Genomic DNA, 23964 nt, shown 5'->3' with positions numbered 1-23964 from the left:
AGCACTTGTTCATTTCCTGGACTCTGGCACACAGATATTGAGAACTAGATCTGAAATTCGTAGACACTGCTGGCTTCTTTAGTACAATGCTGCTAACTGTTAAAAGCTGGCAAGCAGAACTGCATTTAAGTCAAGGTAGCTGTATAAGCAACGCTGCAGCCTTAACACATGCTTTGCCACAAAAAAGCCTGCAGCGAATGGATTCATTGTGCTCTGCAATATCCCTTGTGCCACGCAAAGCTGAAGGATGCATTAACAATCATCTTGTCTGTTTCTCCAGGACCAGCGGCAGACAGAATCCATTCAATTCCTGCAAGCGCAGCTCATTAATGTCACCCAATTGGTTTCCAATCTGTCAGCAACAGTCACTGAACTAAAACGAGAGGCAAGTATTCTTTTTTTTAATTTTAAACTGGCTAAACGTATTTATTTGGCATCGTGTCAAGTTGACAAGATTTTTTCTTCTTCTGGGCTTCATTTTCCTACGGCGCATCCTTTTTTTATGTAATATATATTTTGTGTCTTGGAGACATGACACTTTCTCATTTCAACAGTGAAAGAGGTCTTGTTGTAATGCTGAAAGTTACTATTTAGAAGATGCCTGCGCTTTTTAAGAGAAAATGTGTGCATGGCTTTGAACTAAAATGTTCTGATCTATGGACAGATACCTCCCACAAAAGTCTAGGCGACGAGCCAGAACTGTAATAAGTGTACATTGATTAATATTGCGTCTCCCCACCCTAAATAAATGCGTGTCCTCACGGTTTCAAACCGCAGGATGCTTGATCTGATCTCCTGCTGTGAACTGCATTTTGGGAATGGAGCGGTTAATACATACTCTAAGGCTGCGGCCCTGCTGGCGCTGAGCGCGTGGTGCGTGCTGCTTTTACTTTCATAAATCTATATGTGCAAGTCCCCGTGCGCGCGGGCACGCATGCTCACTCAAGCTTGGCGCTTGAGTAAACAAAAAATTTAACTTTCCCGCAGCGCGCAGCGCGCCCCCCCGCGCGCGCTTGCGAAATAGCCAGGACACCCGCGCTCATGCTTGGAGAGCTGGTGACGTCACCACTCGTGCGTGAGCGCGGTCAGCGCCAGCGTGGACGCAGCCTAAGATTTTAAGTCCGTTTCAAAGAATAAGGCTGATTGGCTGAAACCATCAGCGAAACATGATACCATACTGCTACAGTACAGACTTTGTAACGTCTTGCTGAAGCTTAGTAACGCCTTGCTTTTTCTACAAGCGCATACATATGCCTTTAATACATTTAAAGTAAATGGACACATGAATTGTCTACATATACATTTTGTCACCTGATTTTTGTTTTAAAAAATTAGCCATGTATAGGGCAATAATCATTTTTGTCATGTATTCTCAAAATTGAAAGGGGTATGAATATTGTATTAACAAATACTTTATTAACATAGGAAAAGGTTAGTCTCAATCATTTTATGATGGGTGAACTTTTTATTGCCTTTACTATTCTGCCTTCTCTATGCGGTTTTGAATATTTGAACCCTATATTCAGGCTGTTCTAGCTGTATACTTATAGAGAGGTTTATAAACCGTGGCTGAAAATGTCCCCATTACTCCTCAAAAAAATAACTAGATACCCTTACCGCAACGAACAATAGTGCAATATGGAGCAGAACATTGGAAAAAATACAGAAGCACGCTAATTTAAGTTACAGATAAATTATTTTATAAATGTGTCCTGCCAGCATGTTTCACATTGCTAGGTATAGACAAAGTATTCTGTCTGTCTGTCAACAGGATTTGAGGGACTCTGGTAATTTGCATTGATCACACAGAATCAGGCAATATATACCACAGGTTTGGATTCTGTTGAGACAGGAGGACAACATCCAATCTATTAGTGAGTGGTTACAGGATTTTATTTTTAGGGTCAGGCCAGTTGCGGTTGAGGTCACCAACAATCAATAGCTCTTTCTATTCCAAGAAGAAATATTGCCAAGAAAATTACACTTTGCACAGGGATTGTAGTAGTGCATTAAGGGTGGAGGGGAAAGTAGGTAAATCTTACCAACAAAATATTCAAATAAGTGTGGGCTATAGCATCGATGTGCAAACTGGGGGGCGGGAGATTTGTTGGGGGGGGAGGGGGCGTGTGCGGTTGCAGAGGTCCCGCACTCTTCCCCAAGGCATTCAAATTGCCGGGGGATCGTTGAGGCCTCTGCAACACTAAAACTTACCGGGATTCAGGCGCGTCTCCATGGCAAGCGGCGTCATGTGACGTGACATCACGTGACCCCGGGGCGGCATTTGACGCTGCTGCCAGGTAGTAGAGGGGGCGCGAAACCGGGGGAGGCCAGGAAGGGGGGCGCAGCATCAAACGTTTGCGCTCCCCTGCTCTACAGTACATAACATTCAAGGCAGTTGACAGTAAAACTTGACCTTCTTTCTTGCATTGCAGGTGTCTGATCGGCAGAGTTACTTAGTGGTCTCTCTCGTCTTGTGCATCATCTTGGGCTTATTTGTTTGCCTGCAGCGCTGTAGGAACGCTTCTCAGTTCAATGAAGATTACCTTTCTAAAATACCCAAGAGCAATAATTACCCCAGTCCAAAACGGTAAGAGCCTGTGTTCAAACAAGACATGATTTTAGATTTGTTAAGGCCCAGCTTTCACAGACACAGTTTAGGAATAAGTTGGGGGCAGATAACATAGAGCAGATTCCGTCATTGTTCCCAACCCCATCTCTGCCAGAGGTCTCTGCAGAACATGGATGAAAGTTGCTGTGAAAAACATATATATTTTTTTTCATTCATTTTATTTGCCCATTTTTCATTTCAATGTTGACTCTTTGTTGGCATAATTTCCATGGTCCATTTGCTACACAAAAAAAAATCTGAATTTTTCATACTAAAAATTATTGCTATACGGACACACAAATATATACAGATTTGTCATATCTGTTTGAATGAGTCATAGCAGATCTGACACACACAGTATACCAATACCTCCCACTAGTTGAATTAAGGCTTTCACAGCTTTTCTGCTGTGGTTTAGGACTGTAATTGTGGGGGTGACAGGAAATTTAAATATCAGATTCACATGCCATGTTCTGTTTTTTTATTTTTTTTTATTTTTTTTAATTTAAAGGTGTTTCTCTTCCTACGATGATTTGAATCTTAAAAGAAGAACCACATTTCCCCTAATTCGCTCCCAGTCATTTCAGCTGTCCAGTAAAGAAGGTAAATTACATTTTATTTGTATGTTGGTAGTCGTTCTCACCCAAATTGGTTTAAAAAAAAAAAAAAAAAAAAACCAGGATGAACCCTTGGAGCTTAATTAATATGGCTGCCAAGGTCACCAATAGGAAACTGCGGCCTCTCCAGAAGACCTTCAAACCCCCCCCTGATTTTGGGTAAAATTTAAAAGACAAAAAATACATCTCGAGCAGCGTGGGATTACCGCTTGGAAAGCAATAGTCTTTACAAAAAGTAGACTTGAAAGCGGCAATCCAAGCAAGCGATCATTTTGCAAATTTGTTCGGTTGTTTTTTAACATCGGATAGAAGCAGGGTGTCTCCGGACCTGAACCCCATTCATTTCAGCTCCTGGGACCCCCTGTTCTAACCCCATTAAAAAGAAGAAAAAGGCGCTTGGTATTCTCATCGGTTAAATGAAGCGATTTACATTTTATTACAAAAAAATGAGAAGTATTTTTTAATCCCCCTCCTTTTTTTTTTTAATTTTAAATATTTAACTTTTTCATGGTAAACAAAAGTTTTCGATGGTTTTTAGAATCTTTAGGTGGGACCGTCTTATTACCAAAAACGTGAGATCCAGGCAAACAATTTGTTGAACTTTGTTTTTAATGTAATTCTGAAAAATTATCATTATTGGCAGACCCACAGAAAAACGAAACATACATTTTTCACAGAATGCAAATAAGCAAACCTGTTGGCCAATAATTGTATTTAATTTTGGCTGACTGTGTGACTGCCTCTTTAAAGGTGAAGTGGCGAAGTGTGGCATGCGCAGTATTTCTTCTGCTTTTATGTTAAAGGTGCAAGCCAGCTGCGTGGCAACATTTATTATCTCATTAAGAGCATTTCAAATTCCATCTGGTTCCAGATCTCCATATCGGGTCCAGTCAGTTGAGGTTTTTTACATTTGAATCGGAGGTCTGAGAGCATGAACTAGCAAGGTCATTGACTTGACCTCCATAGTGCTGCGGCAATCGGTACTGCTGCTATAAGATTTTGGAATCTGTTAATTGAGGGCTCCATATGTTTAATACTCTATCTCTGAAAAATAAGTGATGTCCAAGAATTGTGGCGCTGGTTTTGAAGCAGATAAAAGACATTAGTGGGGAAGAAAATGTTTTTGGCTGGATTGCGGCTTTCAGCCTTAATTTGTTTTTTTTTGTTTTTTCCAGTAAGGGACAGCCCTGAGTCCCATTCTGATCTTATTTATCAAAAATGTGACTTTACAAAAATATATATCGATCACTAAAGGCACAGATTTTGAAGTCCTGTTGGAATGCAAAAAGATTGATTTTATATAAAGCCTAGCATTTTTTCTATTCTGGGTTTCCAGAAGACAGAAGTCTTTTCAAGACAGTTTTTCTATTCTGGGTTTCCACATATTTCAGATAATTGTTCCCTCAGAATGTTTTGTTTAAATGACAATGAGCCAGTGATTCGGTGGCAGTTTTCTTTATCAAAATATGTTTAAATAACATCCCCTTGCCTCAGTCTGAAGTTTGTTCAAATTTATCCATCACATCATAGAAAATACTATACAGGCATACCCTGGTTTAAGGACACTCTAAGTACACACGCGAGTAAGGACATATCGCCCCATAGGCAAACGGCAGCTCGCGCATGCGCCTGTCAGCACGTCCTGAACAGCAATACCGGCTCCCTACCTGTACCGAAGCTGTGCGCAAGCGGGGAGACTATAAAGCCTGTTACAAATGCGTTATTTACATCAGTTATTCACGTATATGATGACTGCAGTACAGTACATGCATCGATAAGTGGAAAAAAGGGAGTGCTTAATTTTAAGTACATTTTCGCTTTGCATGCATGCTCCGGTCCTATTGCATACGTTAATGCGGGGTATGCCTGTAATTGCAATGTGGAGGCCCAAGCTCTGCCCTGACACGCACGTCCGAGAGTCTAAAGATGGCAACTCAAATCAATTCCAAAGGGGTTTCCTCCCTAGACTGTACAATTCAGTTTTTTGGGAGACTGAATAATTATTGCTCAAGTGCAACACAGTTGGTTGATTCAGTGCTTTTACTGCTGAGATGTGATCTCCAGTGATGGGTAAAACATATACCTGCTTGTATTCGATAATTAGACAAAAGTTTTTACACTAGTCTAGAAAGATATATCACAATTACTTTTATGATCACCCAATAAGCCAGCATTCTATTTCTTCCTCTTGTACATGTTTCATACTTAGCTCTAAATAGAAGGTGCTTAATGCCAGCAGAACAGTCAGTCAGGAAAGAAAGCAATAGCAATGAAGAGATCATGATACAACTAACAAAGTCAGAGGACCATCCTCCCGAGACACAACTTTACCAGCGTAGAGCAGAGTTTTTCATATAACCGTTTTGAGGACACTGCACATCGTGAGTTACTGAAGATTTCCTTTTAGCTGCTAAGTGACAATAAAACAGTTGTTCAATCAGTCTTAGTCTCAACGATTGTTGGTAACGTTACCCGTGCCATGACGGTGGATCTCAGTGCTGGTTCAAGTGTGACATTAATCATGTACACTGTAGGGTAAAACCAAACATAGGTTTAAAAAACATTTACTATTTACGAATGTTTAAAAGCCATATATTGTGTAAGGCTCGCTCTTCAGTAAAATATAACAAAGCATAAATAAATGTGTATAATTTGTGTAAGTTCTAGGTAGAAAGAAAAGGTGTTGATATCAATCAATAAATATGTTAATGAAAAAAGATTTTAATACAAATGTAGGAATTGGTTGAAATCCGTAAGGTGAAAGTTACTGAAATAAAAATCAAATGAAATTTAAATGTATACAGATTAGGATGATCAAGTGTAGTGTTAATTACCATAGCAAATAAGGGTGTTCTGTATAATGAATAAGAGCAATGTGGTGAATTAAAAGCTGGCACCTCAGTATGGCGAGGAGGGTGCGTCTTCTAATTGTTAGCTTTATGGTAAAGGGGGATGGGTGTAATCCTGACTGAAGTACTAGCTATCCCACTCCTCTAAAGTCCTGCCAGTTTATGGTAATTCATCTTTCAATTCATAGGGTTGTTCAGTTCCCTTTTCACACCCCCTTGGTTATGTATGCTTCTTTGTACTTGAACCTCACCGAAATCTTTACTTTTCTATGGCCAATACATCTACTAGAATTATGTTTAGTCTGTGTGATTGATTGTGTTTAATCAAAATGTCGTGTTAAGTTGAGGGCTTGAATTAAGTCTATGAATGAAAAAGATTCATAGTGATGTGCAAAAGGGCTCATGTATTGGGGCTGTTGGTATTAAAGAATGGGTATAAGAATATTTTTGGAGATGAGACCTTTCAAAGATGCCACCTTAATACTAAAGCGGATTTATACTGGAGCAAAAAATGAAAATATCCCAATTTCCTATAGTACCTTTTTTCTTTGCTATATCTGTTTTATCCCCAGTTTGCGGTTGGGAGATTTTGATACACCCCTCCTCCTTGCTCTCTTTCCCGACCCCCTCTTTCCCCCCACCCCACACCTCCAAGTCATGATACCCCCGGCACGCTTCCCAAAATTCATGCTTGTTAACAGATATGCAGAGCAAAAAATAGATCAAAGTAACTGCCGCTCCTCAAGAAAAAATGGGGAAAACTCTCAGCCGTGAAAAATTAAAAGCAATTTATTGGAACTACATAAAAAACATGTGCAAACACAGAGTCACTCCTTCAGACAGTGCCACGGGGGCGTGAAACGCGTGGGAGGAGAGTTCTCTTTGTTGCACATGTTTTTTATGTAGTTCCAATAAATTGCTTTTAATTTTTTACGGCTGGTGAGTTTTCCCCATTTTTTTCTTGAGGAACGGCACAGTTACTTTGATATAGTTTTTGCTCTGCTTACCTGTTTGTTTGAAGACTCTGTTGGGGGATTTACAGAGGATCCATGCAGCAAGTAACACTCTACATATGCAGTGTCAGCTGGAGGGCAGGACGGTGAAATCTAGTGAGTAGTGTTTACTCTACACCAGGCTTACCGGGGACTTGGGATCTTGGCAATTGCGTTATATCCGTGGGAGGCACATAACAACCCACCCAGGGTATTACGCTCTCATATATTTGTTTTTTTCAACCCTTTCATGTCTCCTCCTGCCTTCCTTTAAACATTTAAATCATACAGCTGCATTTATTTCCTCACTAACCCGGTGTTTGCTCCGGTTAATATGTTATATCTACCACCTCATTATGGTTGTTTGTCCACCTAAGAGCTTATACTAGATTTTTCTCTAGCATTGTTAACCGATATGTTACCCAAAACAACAGCAGTGCACCATTGCAAAATATATATTTACTAAGCCATACTAATCCATAATCCATGCCTTCTGGCGCCGTGAGGCACCTTGTGGTCCATTGACATGATGCCAGAAGGTGTCTTATGGGAATGGCACCGCTTAGTAAATATGGGCCCTAATATTTAGTCGTGCCAATTTATAAACGCCTCTTTTCACGTCTTTTCAGTGAATCCAGATGACTTGTACATTGTTGAGCCATTAAAGTTTTCTCCAGAAAAAAAGGTATGTTCTGTTCTTATCTTTGTCCCTTTTTAAACTCGACCCCATACATCAATTCTTCTTCATATACAGAAAGTCTCCAAATGTAACATACGAGTAAGGACTTTGAGTGGAATCAATTGTGTTCTCTATACCTAGTTGCTTTCTCCATCCAAACTGCTTCTGGTGTTGTGCACCAAGTCAGCAGCATAGCACTGCTTTGTCAAAGTATAAAAGCATGTTTTTTATTGGACAAAAAATAAAGACGATCTAGCACAGAAAAGAATAAGATAATGGTTGTCTACAGATGTTACCTCACCACAAGCAAAAAGACCTCGCCACCATCTACAAACAGTCAGCTGTTTCCACCGACTAGCAGCCCTTTGCCAAACAAAGGGGAGATGACCTCACATCCCGGGGAATCTAAAACCCTCCCCAAACCTGACACTCCGCCCATAAGTCAGGAAATATATGGAAGAAATTTAATAACATATACACAATACGGGTCCATACATAATCTAGCTTTACATTATACACCTTATACAGATAAATAAAACCCACACAGTGTAAATGTGCATCAACAAAAAAGCACAACACCCACATAATAATGCTTAAAGAAATACTCCTTATGAGTATTTCTTTATGCATTATTATATGGGTATCGTTTTTTTTTTTTAATTGATATGCTGTTTTTTTAGTTATATGTATAGGGTGTGTAATGTAAATATGGTTTATGTATGAACCAGTGTTTTGGATAGGTATTAACTTCTGTATGTTTCCTGTCTTATGGTCACACAGATACCCAGTAAGCTCATATAAATTCCAAAAATGACCACAAAATATATATGTATATAAGTGTCACAAAGGAGTGCTTCTGAGCATGGCATTGTATTCTACTTCCAATATGACAAAAATACACAGTGATATATATCTAGGACTTCTGTGCTTTGTGTTTTAATACATTACTGAATTTACCTGCCTGAGTGCTGTCTCCTTTTCGCCAGTTTCTGGTAATGTATGTTTTTTATATCTATATCTATATATCCATGTTGAAAAAAAGGGTCATTTAATTTAACCCTTTGGCCAAAAGCATTATAAACCTGCGAGCCACTTCAAGGCATGACCAGATATCTCAGGTCCTAACACTTAACTGATTAAAAATGTTATTTACCTGTTTAATTACAGGAAGAATGATCTGCATTGGATCTGTTACAATCAGCTGCATGAAACGACCTGTACATGTGGAAAGTGGGGTTTATATTAGCTTACTGGGTATCCGTGTGTTTATTAACTTTGTCCAGCTGGCTCAGCTGTTTTGGAGGTTAGTGGCCCATCCTCCTCAGGTTTTAAGCTCGCCCCTCCCCACTTTCCATATGTAGTGTCCTGTAGGAGCTCGAATGCTATGTCCCTTCATATCCATTCACGTATGCAAAGAGGTAACCATGCAGGGGAAATATAAAGATTACCACTTTCCGTATGTACAGGTCTTTTCATGCAGCTGGTTGTGAAAGATACATATGTGTGTATCTGTATACATTGTGCGCGTGTGCGCGCGCGCATGTATTTCGCTGTGTATTTTTGTCATATTGGAAGTAGCTCTGGGCTCCCTTTGTTTTTTTTGTTTTTTTTCCTTTTGGTCGGAGCATCTGGTTTGATGAGGGTTTAAGAATCCACAGGATGTGAGGTAATTTCATATTTGCCTCGACAAAGCGCAGGTAAGGCTCGGTAACAGCTGTTGGCTGTTAGATGGATTTACCCATGTCAATAATCATATGCTGTATAACGGGAGCGCAAACTTTTTGTGCTGCGCCCCCCTATCTCTCTGCCCCCGGCTCTCGCGCCCCCCGGCCTACCTTCATCCGCGTCAGATGACGCTGCGTGGGCGTGTGACGTCAGGTCACATGGTGCCACGGCGTCTATAGACGCCGCGTTGCCATGGCGACGCAACACAGACTGCTGAATCCCGGTAAGTAAACAGTTGCAGGGGCCTCACGCGATCCCCCGGCATTTAATTTAAATGCCTGGGGGAAGAGCGCGGGGCCTCTGCAACTGCCCGTGCCCCTCCAGCACAATCTCGCGCCCCCCACTTTGCGCACCGCTGCTGTATAAGATGGTTGGGTGACCTCTATTGATGACCATTGTCTTATTCTTTTCTGTGCTATATTGTTTTAAATTTTTGTCTAATCAAGAACATGCTTTTACTTTGCCGAACAGTGCTCCGGTGCGTTCTTCTACTAGGTTATACCCTTCAAAACTCTGCTTGCTCTGTAGAGGGCATCTAAAACGACTGCTTTTGTAACTTTACAAAAATGTACACATTTATATGCTGTATCAATAAACTAGCCCTTTATCTTAACTTTGAACAGCAGAGGTCCCCAGTCTGCAGAATTGCAGAACTTTTTAAGCCTGTCATGACATACACAACGCACAACTATTCATTTTGCTTAAAACAGTCATATTTGGAATTTGTTGATGCATTTGTGTGCTGCTAAGGATGGCAATTTGTAAATCAATTAATTAAATGTATTGGTTTTTACTTTATGTAACCTGATTGTTTTCAGATGTGAACCTACATTGGGGGTGTTCATGTAATACGATTGCTCTATAAACAACTGAACTGATAACTGAATACTAAAAAATACATACATCTAGAGAGGTGATACTCCATTGAAAGGGGGATTTGATTTAATGCTAAACAAAACTATAAACGAGTAGCAAACGCATCACTCAGGTTTCAAAGGCCAATGTTTCAAACACAAAGCAGATTGTCCGTAGAAAAACATCTGCCATTTTTTTTTTAATTGAAACATAATTTATATAGTTACTAGGTGACTGTGGGAAGACGTTGTTCTTAATGTGCTGTGAACAGTGTAGATCATTTTTAATCCATGTTTTCCCTTGTTCCTCCACCTAAATCTCTCTGTTGCAGAAAAAGCATTGCAAGTATAAAAGTGAGAAGATTGAGACGTTAAAACCGATTGGTCAGTTAAGAGCGCTTCCAAACGGGAATATAAAAGCAAAGAAACCCTTCACGAACCAGAGAGACTTCTCCAATATGGGAGAGGTATATCACTCCTCATACAAGGGCCCTCCTTCCGAGGGCAGCTCTGAGACATCGTCTCAGTCGGAGGAATCCTATTTCTGTGGCATCACAACCTGCACAGCCCTGTGTAACGGGCAACCCCAAAAGACAAAAACTGAGAAGCGAGCCATTAAGCGCAGACGCTCAAAGCTTCAGGACCAAGGAAAGTTCATCAAAACCTTACTACAGACTAAATCTGGGTCCATGCCCAGTCTGCACGACATCATCAAAACCAATAAAGACCTGACTGTGGGAACGTTTGGGGTTACAGCTGTTTCTGGTCATCTCTAACCATGTCTGCATTTATGCCACAGGGTACCCATGTTTCTTTTTATACCAACTCTGGTATGGCAAAGACAGATACGGCTTGTGATTTACTGGTGGGTGGAAGGTGTTACCAAGTTGTGAAACGCTTAGAAATTCCCATTTCTACGTCCACAACCTGATGAGATTTGGGTTGGTCTTGGGATTATAAAGTGGATCATCTCCTATTCCTGGACACTTTGTGAACAAGGAAATGGGGCGTTTTTTTTTTTTTTTTTTTTTTTAAATCGTTATATAGGATCGTTTTTTCACAGTTTAATTACTGGGGGAAAGTACATTTTGATACCCAGTTTCTTGGGTGGAACAGGGACGAAAGCTCAACTCGCTTACCTTAACTCTGACTTTGTTCCAGTATCTTGCACCTTCCCATATTTATGTGCCTTCTGTCTATTTATAATGCCACTGGAGGGATAAGCACCAAGTGTGAATGCAACATTTGCTTCACTTCAGTTTGTTTTTGTCCCTCCTTTTTGCTCTTTCAAGGTTCAGAACTTCAATGTGTAAAAATAAGGCCATTTCCTGGAGCACTGCTAAAAATAGGTTTCAATATGACAGCTAGATTCAGGTTTTAGGTCTGTGTAGCCAGCGTTTGGTTGTGTTTTTCAAAGGAAATAACTAGGTAGAGTGTCTGTATAGATCATCCTTTGCTGCTGTAGTGACCCACAAAGAAAGCCTTTTCCTATCAAATTAGATGACCTTTTGACAATTGCTGATTAAACATCAGTACCACAAGAACCTGCAATGAATGGCTTTTCAATGCGTCGTAAGCCCCTCTCAATCTGATGGTGTGTGTGTGTGTGTGTACATATATACATATAGTGTGTGTGTGTGTGTGTTAGAAATAAAGCAGGGTAGAAAAATGTCAGCTATTTTGCTAGGCCTCACACACAGGGGTACAGTGTAAAAAGAACTATATATACATTAAATGGATTTCTTTACAGCAAACCACATAAAATGACCTTGTTATTCAGCCTTCCTGGCCAGTGTTAAACAATGATACACAGCCAAATTTTGAAGACTATGTCTCAGTGGAAGAACTTATAACCCCTTTACTGTCAGAGGTGCCAACAATGCTTTGTATTACAATGCTCTCTGGCAGCAAAGAGGTTAAATAAGAAAGAGACCAGATTCAAGGTGCTGTCCAACTCTCCAAACCCCCACCCCCATAAAAAAGATTCCACAGGAGACTATAGCAGTTTGAGAGCCTACCAAGTCTTGTTTTTCAGCATTTTACATTTCTCCCAGGAGCCATTACTGCTTCTGAGAAAACAAATGGCATCCATTTTTAACAGCATGCATTTTTAAAAATGTAAGTTTTGTAGCCACAACCCGCTTTCTTTAAGCAGCAATACTTTGCATTTAGTGATGGCGGCAGCACATTGATTGTAGAAGTCATGCTGCTGCCCTGCTTAATTTATTATGGAGTATTACCATGGAGTAGTAATTTTGTGTTTGTACGCCAATTGTGTGTTGGAATCCTGTAGACCATTTATTTATTTTCAGTCTCTTCTAAGGGAATTCCAGTTCTGCAGAGTCGCAGCACATTCATATTGCTGGTTTAAGAGAAGAGGGACACTCCTGATAACGTGAAGGAGAGGAAGCCGTTTAACAAAGGGCAACCCTGGTTTCTATTGTTGGGGGCAGAGGCTCACAAAAACATCCAAATCATTTTCCAGAGTAATTGACATTGTTCAACAAATGTAGCCATTTTGGCAGTGCAAATGTTAAATGAAGGTTCCTCCTTTTTACTTTGGCTTAGTCGCTCCTAAGACCAAAGTGAGCAAATAACTTACTTCTGTCGTCTTGACGGCTTCTCCATTTGTCTATCACTGTGCTCAACAAGAGTTTACATGGGCAAAGCCTACCTCTTTCTCTCCAGCCCTTAACTATATTGGCTTTCTTATGAGGACAGGGTGAGAATAGGCTGAGGTAAAACTTGAGTGACAAACATCGAAATTCAGAGCCACCCCCCCCCCAAGTACATTGTGCTTAATTTCCAAATAAACAAGCAGAGAAATATTTTCTTTAAGTATGTCTACATGTGTTTAAGTGCAGCACTACAATTGTTAAATTATTTACTAAAATTCTGTTTTTGTTGTCATACTAGTGATTGCTCCTTTAACCATATCGCTTGTTTCATGCTTAAATTAGTGTTTCTCTACACCCATCTGCCCCCCTCCTCCAGATGCCTTATTTATAATCGTCAAGCTACTGACGCTCCTCATTCATTTATTTGCTAAAGCTAAAAAAAAATATTTATAAGCCTATAATTAAATACTTGGAATTTATGTCCGAGACATCCTTGGGTGACTCTGCACTCTCCTCAAGAAACAGGAGTCTAGACAATAAATACTGTACTAACGTCTTAAGAACTTGGCAAGTGCCCCTTTTTTTTTAATTTAACATTAATGCCACTGTTATTTTGAGGGGAACATGTTTATTGTAATGGACTGCAACTTTGAATCTGCCTCTCGCACTCTGCAAAAGTATACGGTATGAACTATTCAGTCGCCAGCAGCGGTAGTATAGTATCAATCTTGTCTCTGTTGGTTTATCTATATACAGATCTCACACATTGTACCGTAGACACTCGTGAAACACAATTGCAGCCGCTCTTGAAAGCCATGTGGCCGCCTCGGCTTCTTCAGACACGCTTTTTATTATTCAGTAAGTGGAAAGAGTGAGATTGTTCTTTCTCAGAACTCAGTGTGAGACTCAGATTGGGCTCTTGGCAGCAAAGAGGTTAAGGAACAATTAATTGTGTATTTGAAGTGTTCATCACTTTTATTCAGATTACTTTTTAGGTAGCAAAGCTGAATAAGTTCTAGATGTCTGTTTATAATTGGGCAAAACTGATGCAAACAATCTCATTTCTGTGGAGAATTCTGGGTCATGTTATGGGACCTACACAGCTGAGTCTTTGTTGCTCTTTGCACTGTCCCAAATATACCCGTGTTCTATGGACATTATAATTAAGTTGCATTACTCTTTTTGCTGAAAGGCTTTATAAGGTGTGGAACACATGTTCTGAATGGGTATGTTGTTTCTCTCCTCTAGAGAATGACTAACCGCTGTTTTAGCCTGCTCTTTTGAATCTTCATTTTGCTCCCTCTCCCTTTTTGAGTATTAACGGCCACTTACACATGCCTAGATTGCAAAACCGTGTTTTATGTAGAAAATGAAAGCACAAACCTCTTATGTAGGCTTTAGGAGTTTAAAAAAAAATCTAATTTATAGATGTGGTCAAGTTTATCACCAAAAAGATAGTGTTTCGTCACTCCAAGATGCTATGTTTAGCTGAAAGTTCTGCTCTGCCGGAGCGTTGCCATTGTGGAAACTTAATGTACTATGGCGCAGCGGTGCATAAACAAATCCTTTATTGTCCCCACTTAACTGTGTAAAGCCACAACGGCTTGTGCTTTTAGAGTTCAGGTGAGATTTGTGAATGTCTGTATAGTGGCTTACTTACATTATAGCCATTTTCTTTTCAACCTATTTAAAACACTTGTGTTATGAATCAAGTACCATGCTGCTTTTTAGCCAGAATTTGGTTACACCACATGAAAGCACTGTTCAGGTGCCAAGTGTTGGTGTTACATGTAATACTATTTTGTTTGTTTGATTTTTAATTCTGGTACTGTCTAATATATAATGTTCTCTGACTCTTGTGTGTGTCTATACAGTGACTGAGGTACTATAGAGGTTTGCTTTTTAACATATCATTTCTAGAAAATGTGGTGGACATAAACCTCCATGACCTAATTAGATAAAGGAAATGGGTTTCTTAACATCAATGTTATATCCATAGTCCTTTCACTGTCAGAAGGGCCTGCAACTCATTGGTTTGCAGTTAATCTCTTGCCCCTTTGGAAAAGAATGGGGTTTGGGTGATGTTATAGAATAGTGCTATTAACCTCCTTGCTCCTGGTAATACCTGCATCACATTTCTGTACATTGCTTTATGGGTCCTTACGACTCGGCATACATTGTCACCGAAGAGATTGTGGTACAGCTGCGCTTTCATGCAGAGTTGAAGGAACCTCTGAAATTTAAATTCTCTTTGTTTACTCAGGCGTTGGTCGCACTATTTTTTTTTTTAAAAAGCATACTCCCTCTTTAAACGGCCATCAGTTGTTTTTGAAGTGGTTTAACATGACTAGCCCGTTACTTTTCATTTTCTTTTTGACTTGTCTGATCACAGGTAAGAGACAATCTGAGAGAAATAAAATATTTACTAGCATCAAAATCACACATAACATTACTGATATGATGTTGTCGTGCATTTATATGGCCTATTCAAAATGGCTACTATTGTTGGTTTCTGACATCCTTTGAGTCCGTACTGGCTGTCTCTCACCTTGCTGCATCGAACAGGTTGCACTTGTTATATATTCTGAAATATTTTCAGTGGTGCTGTTCAGATTGAGGCTTTATAGGTTTTACCATTGTTGCCATTTTTATCTTGTATCAACGTTTTTTCCGAAATCTAAAAGTACTGTATAATTTAAAATTAAAGCATGTTTATTCAAATGGAAAATGAAAGCCCATTTTAGGAAAATGTTTGTGGCCGAGTAACCAGACATTTACTCTTTGGTATAAAGTTAATAATGCCTTGCTAGCAATTTAGCTTTCATTCAAGTGAGTGGAAGTTAATGGTTTGCTAAGAATGCATTAGTACTCTAGCTTCTCAATATATTCCAAACACCCTGAATGCTCTGATGGTCAGTCTCATCTAGAACCCCATTTGTTGCTTGATGCAGTGTAAAGACCTGTGTTAAGGAGAATCAGTCTGGTTTGCACTGTTCTCAAAAGTGAAAGTGAAAAGTGTCCGTAGAACATTATTGTAATTTCTCTGACCCTGCCGATCACAAAACCAAGAAAGCTTCCTCGGAACGATTAGTAGGAAGTAGTGTTTTATACATAATTTTGTTTAGTTACTTAAGTGTATCTGCACATTTTTAACACTTTGTGACCACACGTTTAGATGGTGTTGCATGCATTAAAAAAAATGCTGCACATCAGTGTACATGTGCAATAATACTTTATGTAAAAAGGTGTCAGAGGTGAGATTATGATGCCTAATTAATTGTCAGGAGGAAGCCATCTCTAATTTGCGATGCTGTGTGGAGCTGGCGTTATCAGAGGTTGCAGTGGATTGAGATACATCACTTATCGCTCTTGTTTGGTCTGCATTGAGGAAAGCAAAAACCCATCAACCCTCTGTCCCTAGTGCAAACGTACAAAACACAAAGGGGCAAATTCATCAAGCGCCGATGCTGAGGTAAGACGCCCTAATCCAGTGTTAACGGCCATTGACTTCAATGGCTGCTAATGCTAGATTGGGGAGGGTTTACATCGCATCACGTCTTGTCAAATCTGGGCGACAGGGGAAAGCGGGAGGACGGGTTATTGCAACGAAGTGAAAACTGGAGTAATTGGTAATCCGGACACCATTAGCTTGAGTCTCGCTGTCCATGCATCATGTGCACTGCACCATTACAGATAAAGTAGGCTTAAAACCGTGTACGAGACCAGGAGTATAACAATATGACAGGATATTAATATTTGTGCTGTTTAGCTGACGCACAATTGGTCTTTTTAATACAAAAACATTCAAGATTTTTCTTTACACTCTTTCATTGGTTTACCAGCAGGCTCAAAGTTGCACTACGCTTCCAACCTGTTTCTAAAGCCAAGTTGGGATGGAAAACTAAAAGCCAGAACTGGTTTGCAAATCTCACAATAGAAGTGGATATTGTCAGAACCTTTTTGGTATTTAGAAAGTTACACTCGAGCCCATGACTATAGCAAACCTTTCCTATGAAATTTTCCTGCACTTTTTAAAACCTTTTTTTTACAGTATTTCTTTATTTATATTCCGTTTTCTTTCTTTACTGAAGGCTGCTGCACATACAGTTTGTAGCTTCTCCTGAAGAGGGCTGTTATGGCCCACTTTGGTAATGATGGGGTTAATGCAGACGTTTTCAACTCCAGTCCTCGAAATGCAATCAGCAGGTCAGGTTTTAAGGATAGCCAAGCTTCAGCACAGGTGGCTCAGTCCACTGATTGAGCCCCCTGTGCTGAAGCAGGGATATCCTGAAAACCTGACCTGCTGGAGTGTCTTGAGGAATGGAGTTGAGAACCTCTGTATTAGTATACAACCCACAATCCTTTAAGTCTTTAGGCTAATGCACTGCACACTGTTCACTCCTTCACTGCTGGTGTTCCTAGCCCCTGCAGCTCAGAGGTTAACAAAATCCCACAGGAGCAATAGATGAATGGCATTGCTTCAGCAGCAACACTAACTGTTCTGAAGCCATGACAACTATACAGTACAGATCTGCATTTGCAAACGACCATTCGCCAAACCATAACCAAGCTTGTGTTTATAATTGTGTTTTTACATTAGCCAGCAACTGTACTGTTCGACTAGCCCCGGGAATGGCTTACGGAAAAGGCAACTTGGAAATATGCAAGTTAACTTTTAATTGTTGGTTGTTAGAACTCCTAAATGTTGTTACAGAAGTTACAATTGTTTCTGCACTTTTTAATGGAGTCCCTGTATGTTCACGTTTGAGACACTAATTGTTTTGTATCTGTGGCTTCTTTCAACCCAGTGCTCTGCCTTGCAGTCCTCCTCGGCACTGAAGGTGTTGCTGTACTTCCCCCCCCCCCCACCCCCCCCTTTGTTACAGTTTTCTGTTTTCAGTCTAGTTTACCAGCAACTTGACACGCAGTTGCTTCATTTCGCAGTGAGAATTTTCTTAAGTCGTTTTGCACAATACGCAAACCATCTGAACAGCCTAACCTTCATTTTCAACCGCGTCCATAAGAAAATGGCAAAAAAGCGTAATAAAATGCAAGGGGGGAGGGCGGGTTCTGTTTTTTTACAGCTGATAACTATGTGGTGAAATAAAAAAATGTAACTCCAGAGCCTTAGCGCGATTTTAGAAACTGTGAATTTCCAAATAAATCTGAACACTTGTCTTTATTGTATCTTGTTCTGTATTTGTGTCTTTCATGGTGTGTGTGGAGGATGAATTATACATTCTACAACATTGTTTTTCAAAAGGGGTTCCCTGGGCACCCATAAAGGGTTCCCTTCAATTTTCAGGTCATATGAAAATTGTACCAAATACAGAAGAATTTACAATGCATCTGATCTCAGACGCGCTATTAGAGAGGGTTGGGGTTCCTTACAATGCATCCGATCTCAGACACGCTATTAGAGAAGGTTAGGGTTCCTTACAATGCATCCGATCTCAGACGCGCTATTAGAGAGGGTCGGGGTTCCTTACAATGCATCCGATCTCAGACACGCTATTAGAGAGGGTTGGGGTTCCTTACAATGCATCCGATCTCAGACGCGCTATTAGAGAGGGTTGGGGTTCCTTACAATGCATCCGATCTCAGACGCGCTATTAGAGCGGGTTGGGGTTCCTTACAATGCATCTGATCTCAGACACGCTATTAGAAGGGGTTGGGGTGCTTCAGAATTTCACCATATTACAGGGTTCCTCAACCATGGAGATTCTGTGATATTGTTGGGTATACTGGGATATGTTGAGTTATCACTAGGAACAATGAGGCTGGCTACATCTATAGAAACCACCATACACACAGCACTTTGCAAATATATTCTATAAAACAAAATGTGGAAAAATGATACAAGCAAGAGAAAAATACATAAACACTGGGAAATCAGTCCTTCCACGAAGAGCTTACAATCCTTCTGCATGTTAACAGAGATGCCCGTGACAGGAGTACATGGAAGGGCAGGTAAGGAAGGGTAAGTGTGTATGCTGTGTGCCTAACGGTCACATTACCGTGCTTATATCTATACAAGCACACCCTGCATCTGACCTGATTGCAAGCACTAGTGCAGGTGTGCTCAAGACCACTCCCCTTCCCCCCCCCCCCTGAGAACCTGACCTGTTGGGAGTGCGGGGGAGGGGACTTGGGGACTCTGTTTGAGCACCCCTGCACTAGTGCATTGAAACTGCTTTACATATGAATTACCTGTCTGTGCAACTGTAAAATGAAACATACGTTTGTAGCTGATCTGGAATACTTTGATGTGTCGTCTTATCTGTGCAGCTATTTCGGCATTGCTGTTTCATGTGGTGTGCTATGCAAGGTTGCTTCCTATTTCACTCTGTTGCTTACACATCGTAACAATTCAGGGCTTTTCCCTCACGGTTTTGCCGCCTAGCATAAATTCTCTTATCGATGCATGGGTATTCGTTTAGCAATGCTGTTATTGGCAGTCCTTGTAAATCACTTTAAAACACATTATAAAGGTACTTTTCCTTTTACTTAATCTAAAAAAAAATATTTTGTAAATGAGTTTTTGTTAGATGGGAAACTATCAATCTATTTCCCGGAATCTTCCATGCAAAAATCCGTTCCGCTGGTGGATTTAGCAATCCAATCTGCAGATTCAGCAATCTGCATGATGTTGGTATTAAAAAATAAAAATAAAAAAATACGCAAAAGGCGAATCACTTTTTTTTAGATTGATTTGTGGACCAAAGGAACTGGCCCATCCAAGGCGGATCCCAATCCGCAAAAAAAAACCATCTCTAGTATTTGTATACTTTTTGATTTGGCTTTCCAAAAACGAGTTTTTAACTGTTCAATCATGAAATGTTTGGAAACGCACATTAAAAGTTTTAGGTTTCGAAGCTTTTACTTTTATAGCAACTTCAGCATTGTGCAGGTGGAACGGGATAGTGGGTCAAGATGTTGGCGTGTTCGAGTCCTGCCTGGGAGCTCTTTGCCATCTCACTTTGGGCCTCATGCCGAGAGCAGCGCTAAAAGGAATCTCGCCATTAGCCGGCGAAAATGGAGCTTTAAACCGCCGAAACAGGCAAGTTTTAAAAAAAGCGCCATTTTTTTTTTTTCCCTTGAAATTCGCCGCGCGGCTGGAGAGTTTCTAATCTCTCCAGTTTTTTTTCCTGCCGTATGCAGAGAGCCGCGATCGCCATCTAGTGGTTTTGGCGCGATTTTCAACATTTTTCCCCTCCACCAAGCAGCTGGCGCTCTGCGGCCGGTGGAGGGGGAAAAAAAAAAAAAACGCGATTTTTTTCCCCCACTAGTTTCAACAGCGCTCATAGCTCTGGTTGAAACTCTCCATATGCAGAAAGGCAGTTTTATGCCCTTTCTGCATATGGAGATAAAAACTCTCCAATAAAGCTAAAAAATTTCCCCCTCTCCAATTCTGAATAGCGCTGCTCTCTGCATGAGGCCCTTTATCCTCCTTTAAAATGACAAGACCCACTTGAAAGATGTACAGCATGTTGCAAATCGTTCCCGGTAATATAGCTTGATAAAACACAGCGTCTGTAGTTGACATGGTACAGTTAAACAGAATTGCCAACGTTACCGGATACCACTTTTCAGCAAAACTTGTAAAAGTATTGACTGCAGAAGTACACATTTTGGCTTTTAACGCCCTAGTTCTGTTTAGCAACATGAGAATTGGAATTGCAAAAGTGAAGTATCACTTCTTTTATGTTGGTATCATAGTATGCAATATGTCTAAAGTTTGTTTATTTTATCTTTTTCAATGAAATGCATTTAGTTAGAGGCTTACAGTATAAGGAAATCTTTTAAATGACGTCAGAATGCTCCAGAGATATTTTTTTTTAAATTGCAGTTATTTGGGCTCTGATGAAAAGCATTTCTTAACAATATTACAATGCCACTTGTAATTTAAAACACCTGGTTTGGGAATGATTCTCTGGCATTGAAAACAGCTTGAGCAGACAAAGTTTGATTTCCATGCAAAAGGTAAATGTAAGTATTTTTTTTTTTGTAATTCAGCTGTTGGGTTTTACATCTCTCAACTCTGTTCAAACACTGCATGTGGCCGTGATTATACGGAACAAATGTGCGTGGCGTCACGTGCCTGAAAACATTAAAAAAAAAACAATAGCAGTGCTTTTACCTGTTGCGGCGTGCCCGCCGCGTGGAACTGCTCACGGCCACGCCTCCCTGTCTCCGCTTTGCAGTTTCCCTGGTGTAATCAAGATGCCGCTCGGCAGCAGCTGGAGGGTGACATCACTGGATCGCGCTGCCGCTCAGCGGCATCTGGTATCATCGAGCCCTTACCTAACCATGCAGTTAATAATGATGCCAAAATATCAGCTTTTTGAACAGTTTTTTTTGTTTGTTTTAACTCGCCTGAACCAGGGTCTTCGTCCCCCAACATCTGGGTACCCCCTTGTTCTGGGTCACCGATAGATGACGTTGCAACTTTGTATTGGTGGCCGAAGCAAGCTGGACGTCGTGTATATTGTGTTTACCGAGCAAGTATTCTTGCCTGGTGTCCATATCACGGAAACCATGGGGGTGGGACACAGACCAGAGCAGAGGGCTGCTACTGTGAGATGTATCGTGGGATGCATGTTCCATTTCTGATGGAACACTGGTTTATAGGGGCTGAGCACATGAAGCTACTGTGGTAAGAAATGCTGCTGTCTTTTATCTCTGGAAACTTTGAGCATCAAAAGCTTCTAACCACAACAGAAAATGAGTATAGGAGAGATTAGCAAACACGAGCATTACCTTCATGCAGCAATGTGTGATTTTTTAAATTTATTTATTAAGTGTGTATATGTATGTGTATATCTTATAAAATTATTACTTGTGAGCACATTCACATCTTAGGTCTGCAACCCTGCTTTTTGCCATTATGAACTAGCGTACAGAGCTTCAACTGCAGCAAGGGATTCTGGGAAATGACATGCAAATGAGCACACAGTGCCACCTTTTTGTCTCAAGACCACATTACATGGAAAACAGGTGGCACTGTGTGCTCATTTGCATGTAATTTCCCAGAATCCCTTGCTGCAGTGGAAGCTCTGTATGCTAGGTGATAATGGCGAAAAGCAGGGTTGCAGACCTGTCTAAAACATTGCTCACAAGTAATATTTTTATATGCTATACGGTGGAGGGTTTTTAGTCCCCTTTTCACCCACCACAACTTAAATAATGTGGTGTGTGTATACATACATACATACAGTGGGCAACCGTTGCTGAAGCCAATCTTGGAACTTGATCTGTAGAAGGAAAGGAGCACAGCATCCACATCAGTGGATCAAAAATAGATAGGGCAACTCCAGATGTAGTAAAATTGTGTTTATTGCACAATCAGCTTTGCAATGAAGGTATAGGAAACACACCAACACGTTTCATCCAACAGGACTTTATCAAGTCCTGTTGGACGAAACATGTTGGTGTGTTTCCTACACCATCATTGCTAAGCTGATTGTGCAATAAACACAATTTTACTACATCTGGAGTTGCCCTATCTATTTTTGATCCACTGATGCGGATGCTCCTTTTCTTCTACATATCCTGATCTCTACCATTGAGGATTGCACACTGCAGAGTTTTTCCCCTGTCTGGATTTCACTGTCAGGTAAAGGGCAACAGCCCCTCTGTGCTTACCTTTTCAGTGCCTGCTGTTTTATTGATCTAAAACCTATGGGTAGGTAATTACTTACCAGGTGACCAATCTCTGTGGTAGCCAGGTGGGCACCACTAGGTCCCTTAATCTCCCTTGGATGATCTGTTATTATACAGTTATTATGGACATTGGGACTATGCTCTATTGTATAAGAACAATATATTCAGAGTACTTACTGGTGAAGCACCATCTACCAAATCGCCAATAATCTTGGAACTTGACCTGGCTGCTTCTGTTTTCATCTTGGACCATTTGGCAATTGTACAAAGACCCCCTGCAGGCAGTGGAGTGTTGTGTAGCAACTTGAAGCAGCGGCCCCACTCAATATGTTGCGGTAAGTAACACTTTGACTTTGTTTTGTCTCTTTTATAGTGCAAAATGTTTAATGGCGTTTGAAATGTAAGTCTGCAATCTTAACTTCCTAAAGCACGGAAAGTTTGTAACGCATTTGGATATTGTTATGGGATAACACTTGGGGAAGAGGTTATAAGGTATTTCTTAGAAGAGTGACAATATTTAACTTTTTAACACTTAATATTTAACACTCAGCGGAAAAAAATTATATAGCTTTGTTTTTTAAGATAAAATATTGTGTGTTTTGTAGGAAAAATTGATAACTATTTCTACAATGATTTGGTGTGTAAATCCGTACAGTATAAGTTAATATGGGCCAAATACATTTTCTTTACCAACTCAAACAGCACATAAAGAAAATTAAAATATTACAGGTGTTTAATGGCCAAGTACTTTCTCTTGCCTCTCCAGGGGTAAATGAAACTTCAGAGAAGTGGTTAAATTGTACCAGTCTTCGTCTGCTGTTTACTTGCCCACTTAAAACCATGTTCAGGCAGTTAAATAACATTTGCTACTGTATAACATTAAATCAGTTTGAAACCTCGAGGTACTGTATGTGCTTTCTTGGAAGTTTTAAAGTGCTGAGACCTGCAGGCTCAGCGGGGTTCAGGGCTATTACAGATGAGACAGGAAACCAGTCCTGGGGATCACCTGCTTTGTACTAATGACGGCACCAAGAATTACACGTACAGTAGTGAAGTGATCACAGGAAATCCGATATGCCGTGCTTGCACTGCAGCGATGCAATGGTTAATTTTATTTGTTCTGAACATTTAAACGTTTAGCAGTATACCGAGGGAAGGTCAAAAGGACAAGTATCCCATAAGTGGATAGATGTTAGAGAGAAAAGGCACATATGGTGCAAATTTTTCCTTCTACTTTTTAAATTCCGTTTTTTTTTTTTTTGCCAGCGAATTTTCGTGTTTTAAAAGAATCCTCGTGGTGGTGGTTGGGCACAACTCGAATTTGCGAATATTTGAAAGCGCGCAAAACAATTTTCACAG

General features: G+C 40.4%; 1 protein-coding gene across 6 annotated transcripts in view; it reads left to right on the top strand.

Annotated features, from left to right (window-relative positions):
• Positions 1-18129, top strand: part of SUCO (SUN domain containing ossification factor) — an 84932-nt gene extending 66803 nt beyond the window's left edge. For 5 of the 6 annotated variants that reach the window (XM_075616713.1, XM_075616715.1, XM_075616712.1 and 2 more), the window contains 5 exons: positions 281-385; positions 2433-2587; positions 3120-3211; positions 7696-7751; positions 10657-18129. In XM_075616713.1, the coding sequence (XP_075472828.1) occupies positions 281-385; positions 2433-2587; positions 3120-3211; positions 7696-7751; positions 10657-11100 (852 nt within the window). In that variant the 3' untranslated portion in view covers positions 11101-18129. Of the gene's footprint in view, positions 1-280; positions 386-2432; positions 2588-3119; positions 3212-5434; positions 5607-7695; positions 7752-10656 lie in introns of those variants that run through there. The other variant, XM_075616716.1, reaches the window with a different exon arrangement.
• The last annotated feature ends 5835 nt before the right edge of the window (positions 18130-23964 follow it).

This window comes from Ascaphus truei, chromosome 10, assembly GCF_040206685.1.
Source record: "Ascaphus truei isolate aAscTru1 chromosome 10, aAscTru1.hap1, whole genome shotgun sequence".
NCBI lineage: Eukaryota > Metazoa > Chordata > Amphibia > Anura > Ascaphidae > Ascaphus > Ascaphus truei.
This window is presented reverse-complemented; position numbering and strand designations above follow the sequence as displayed.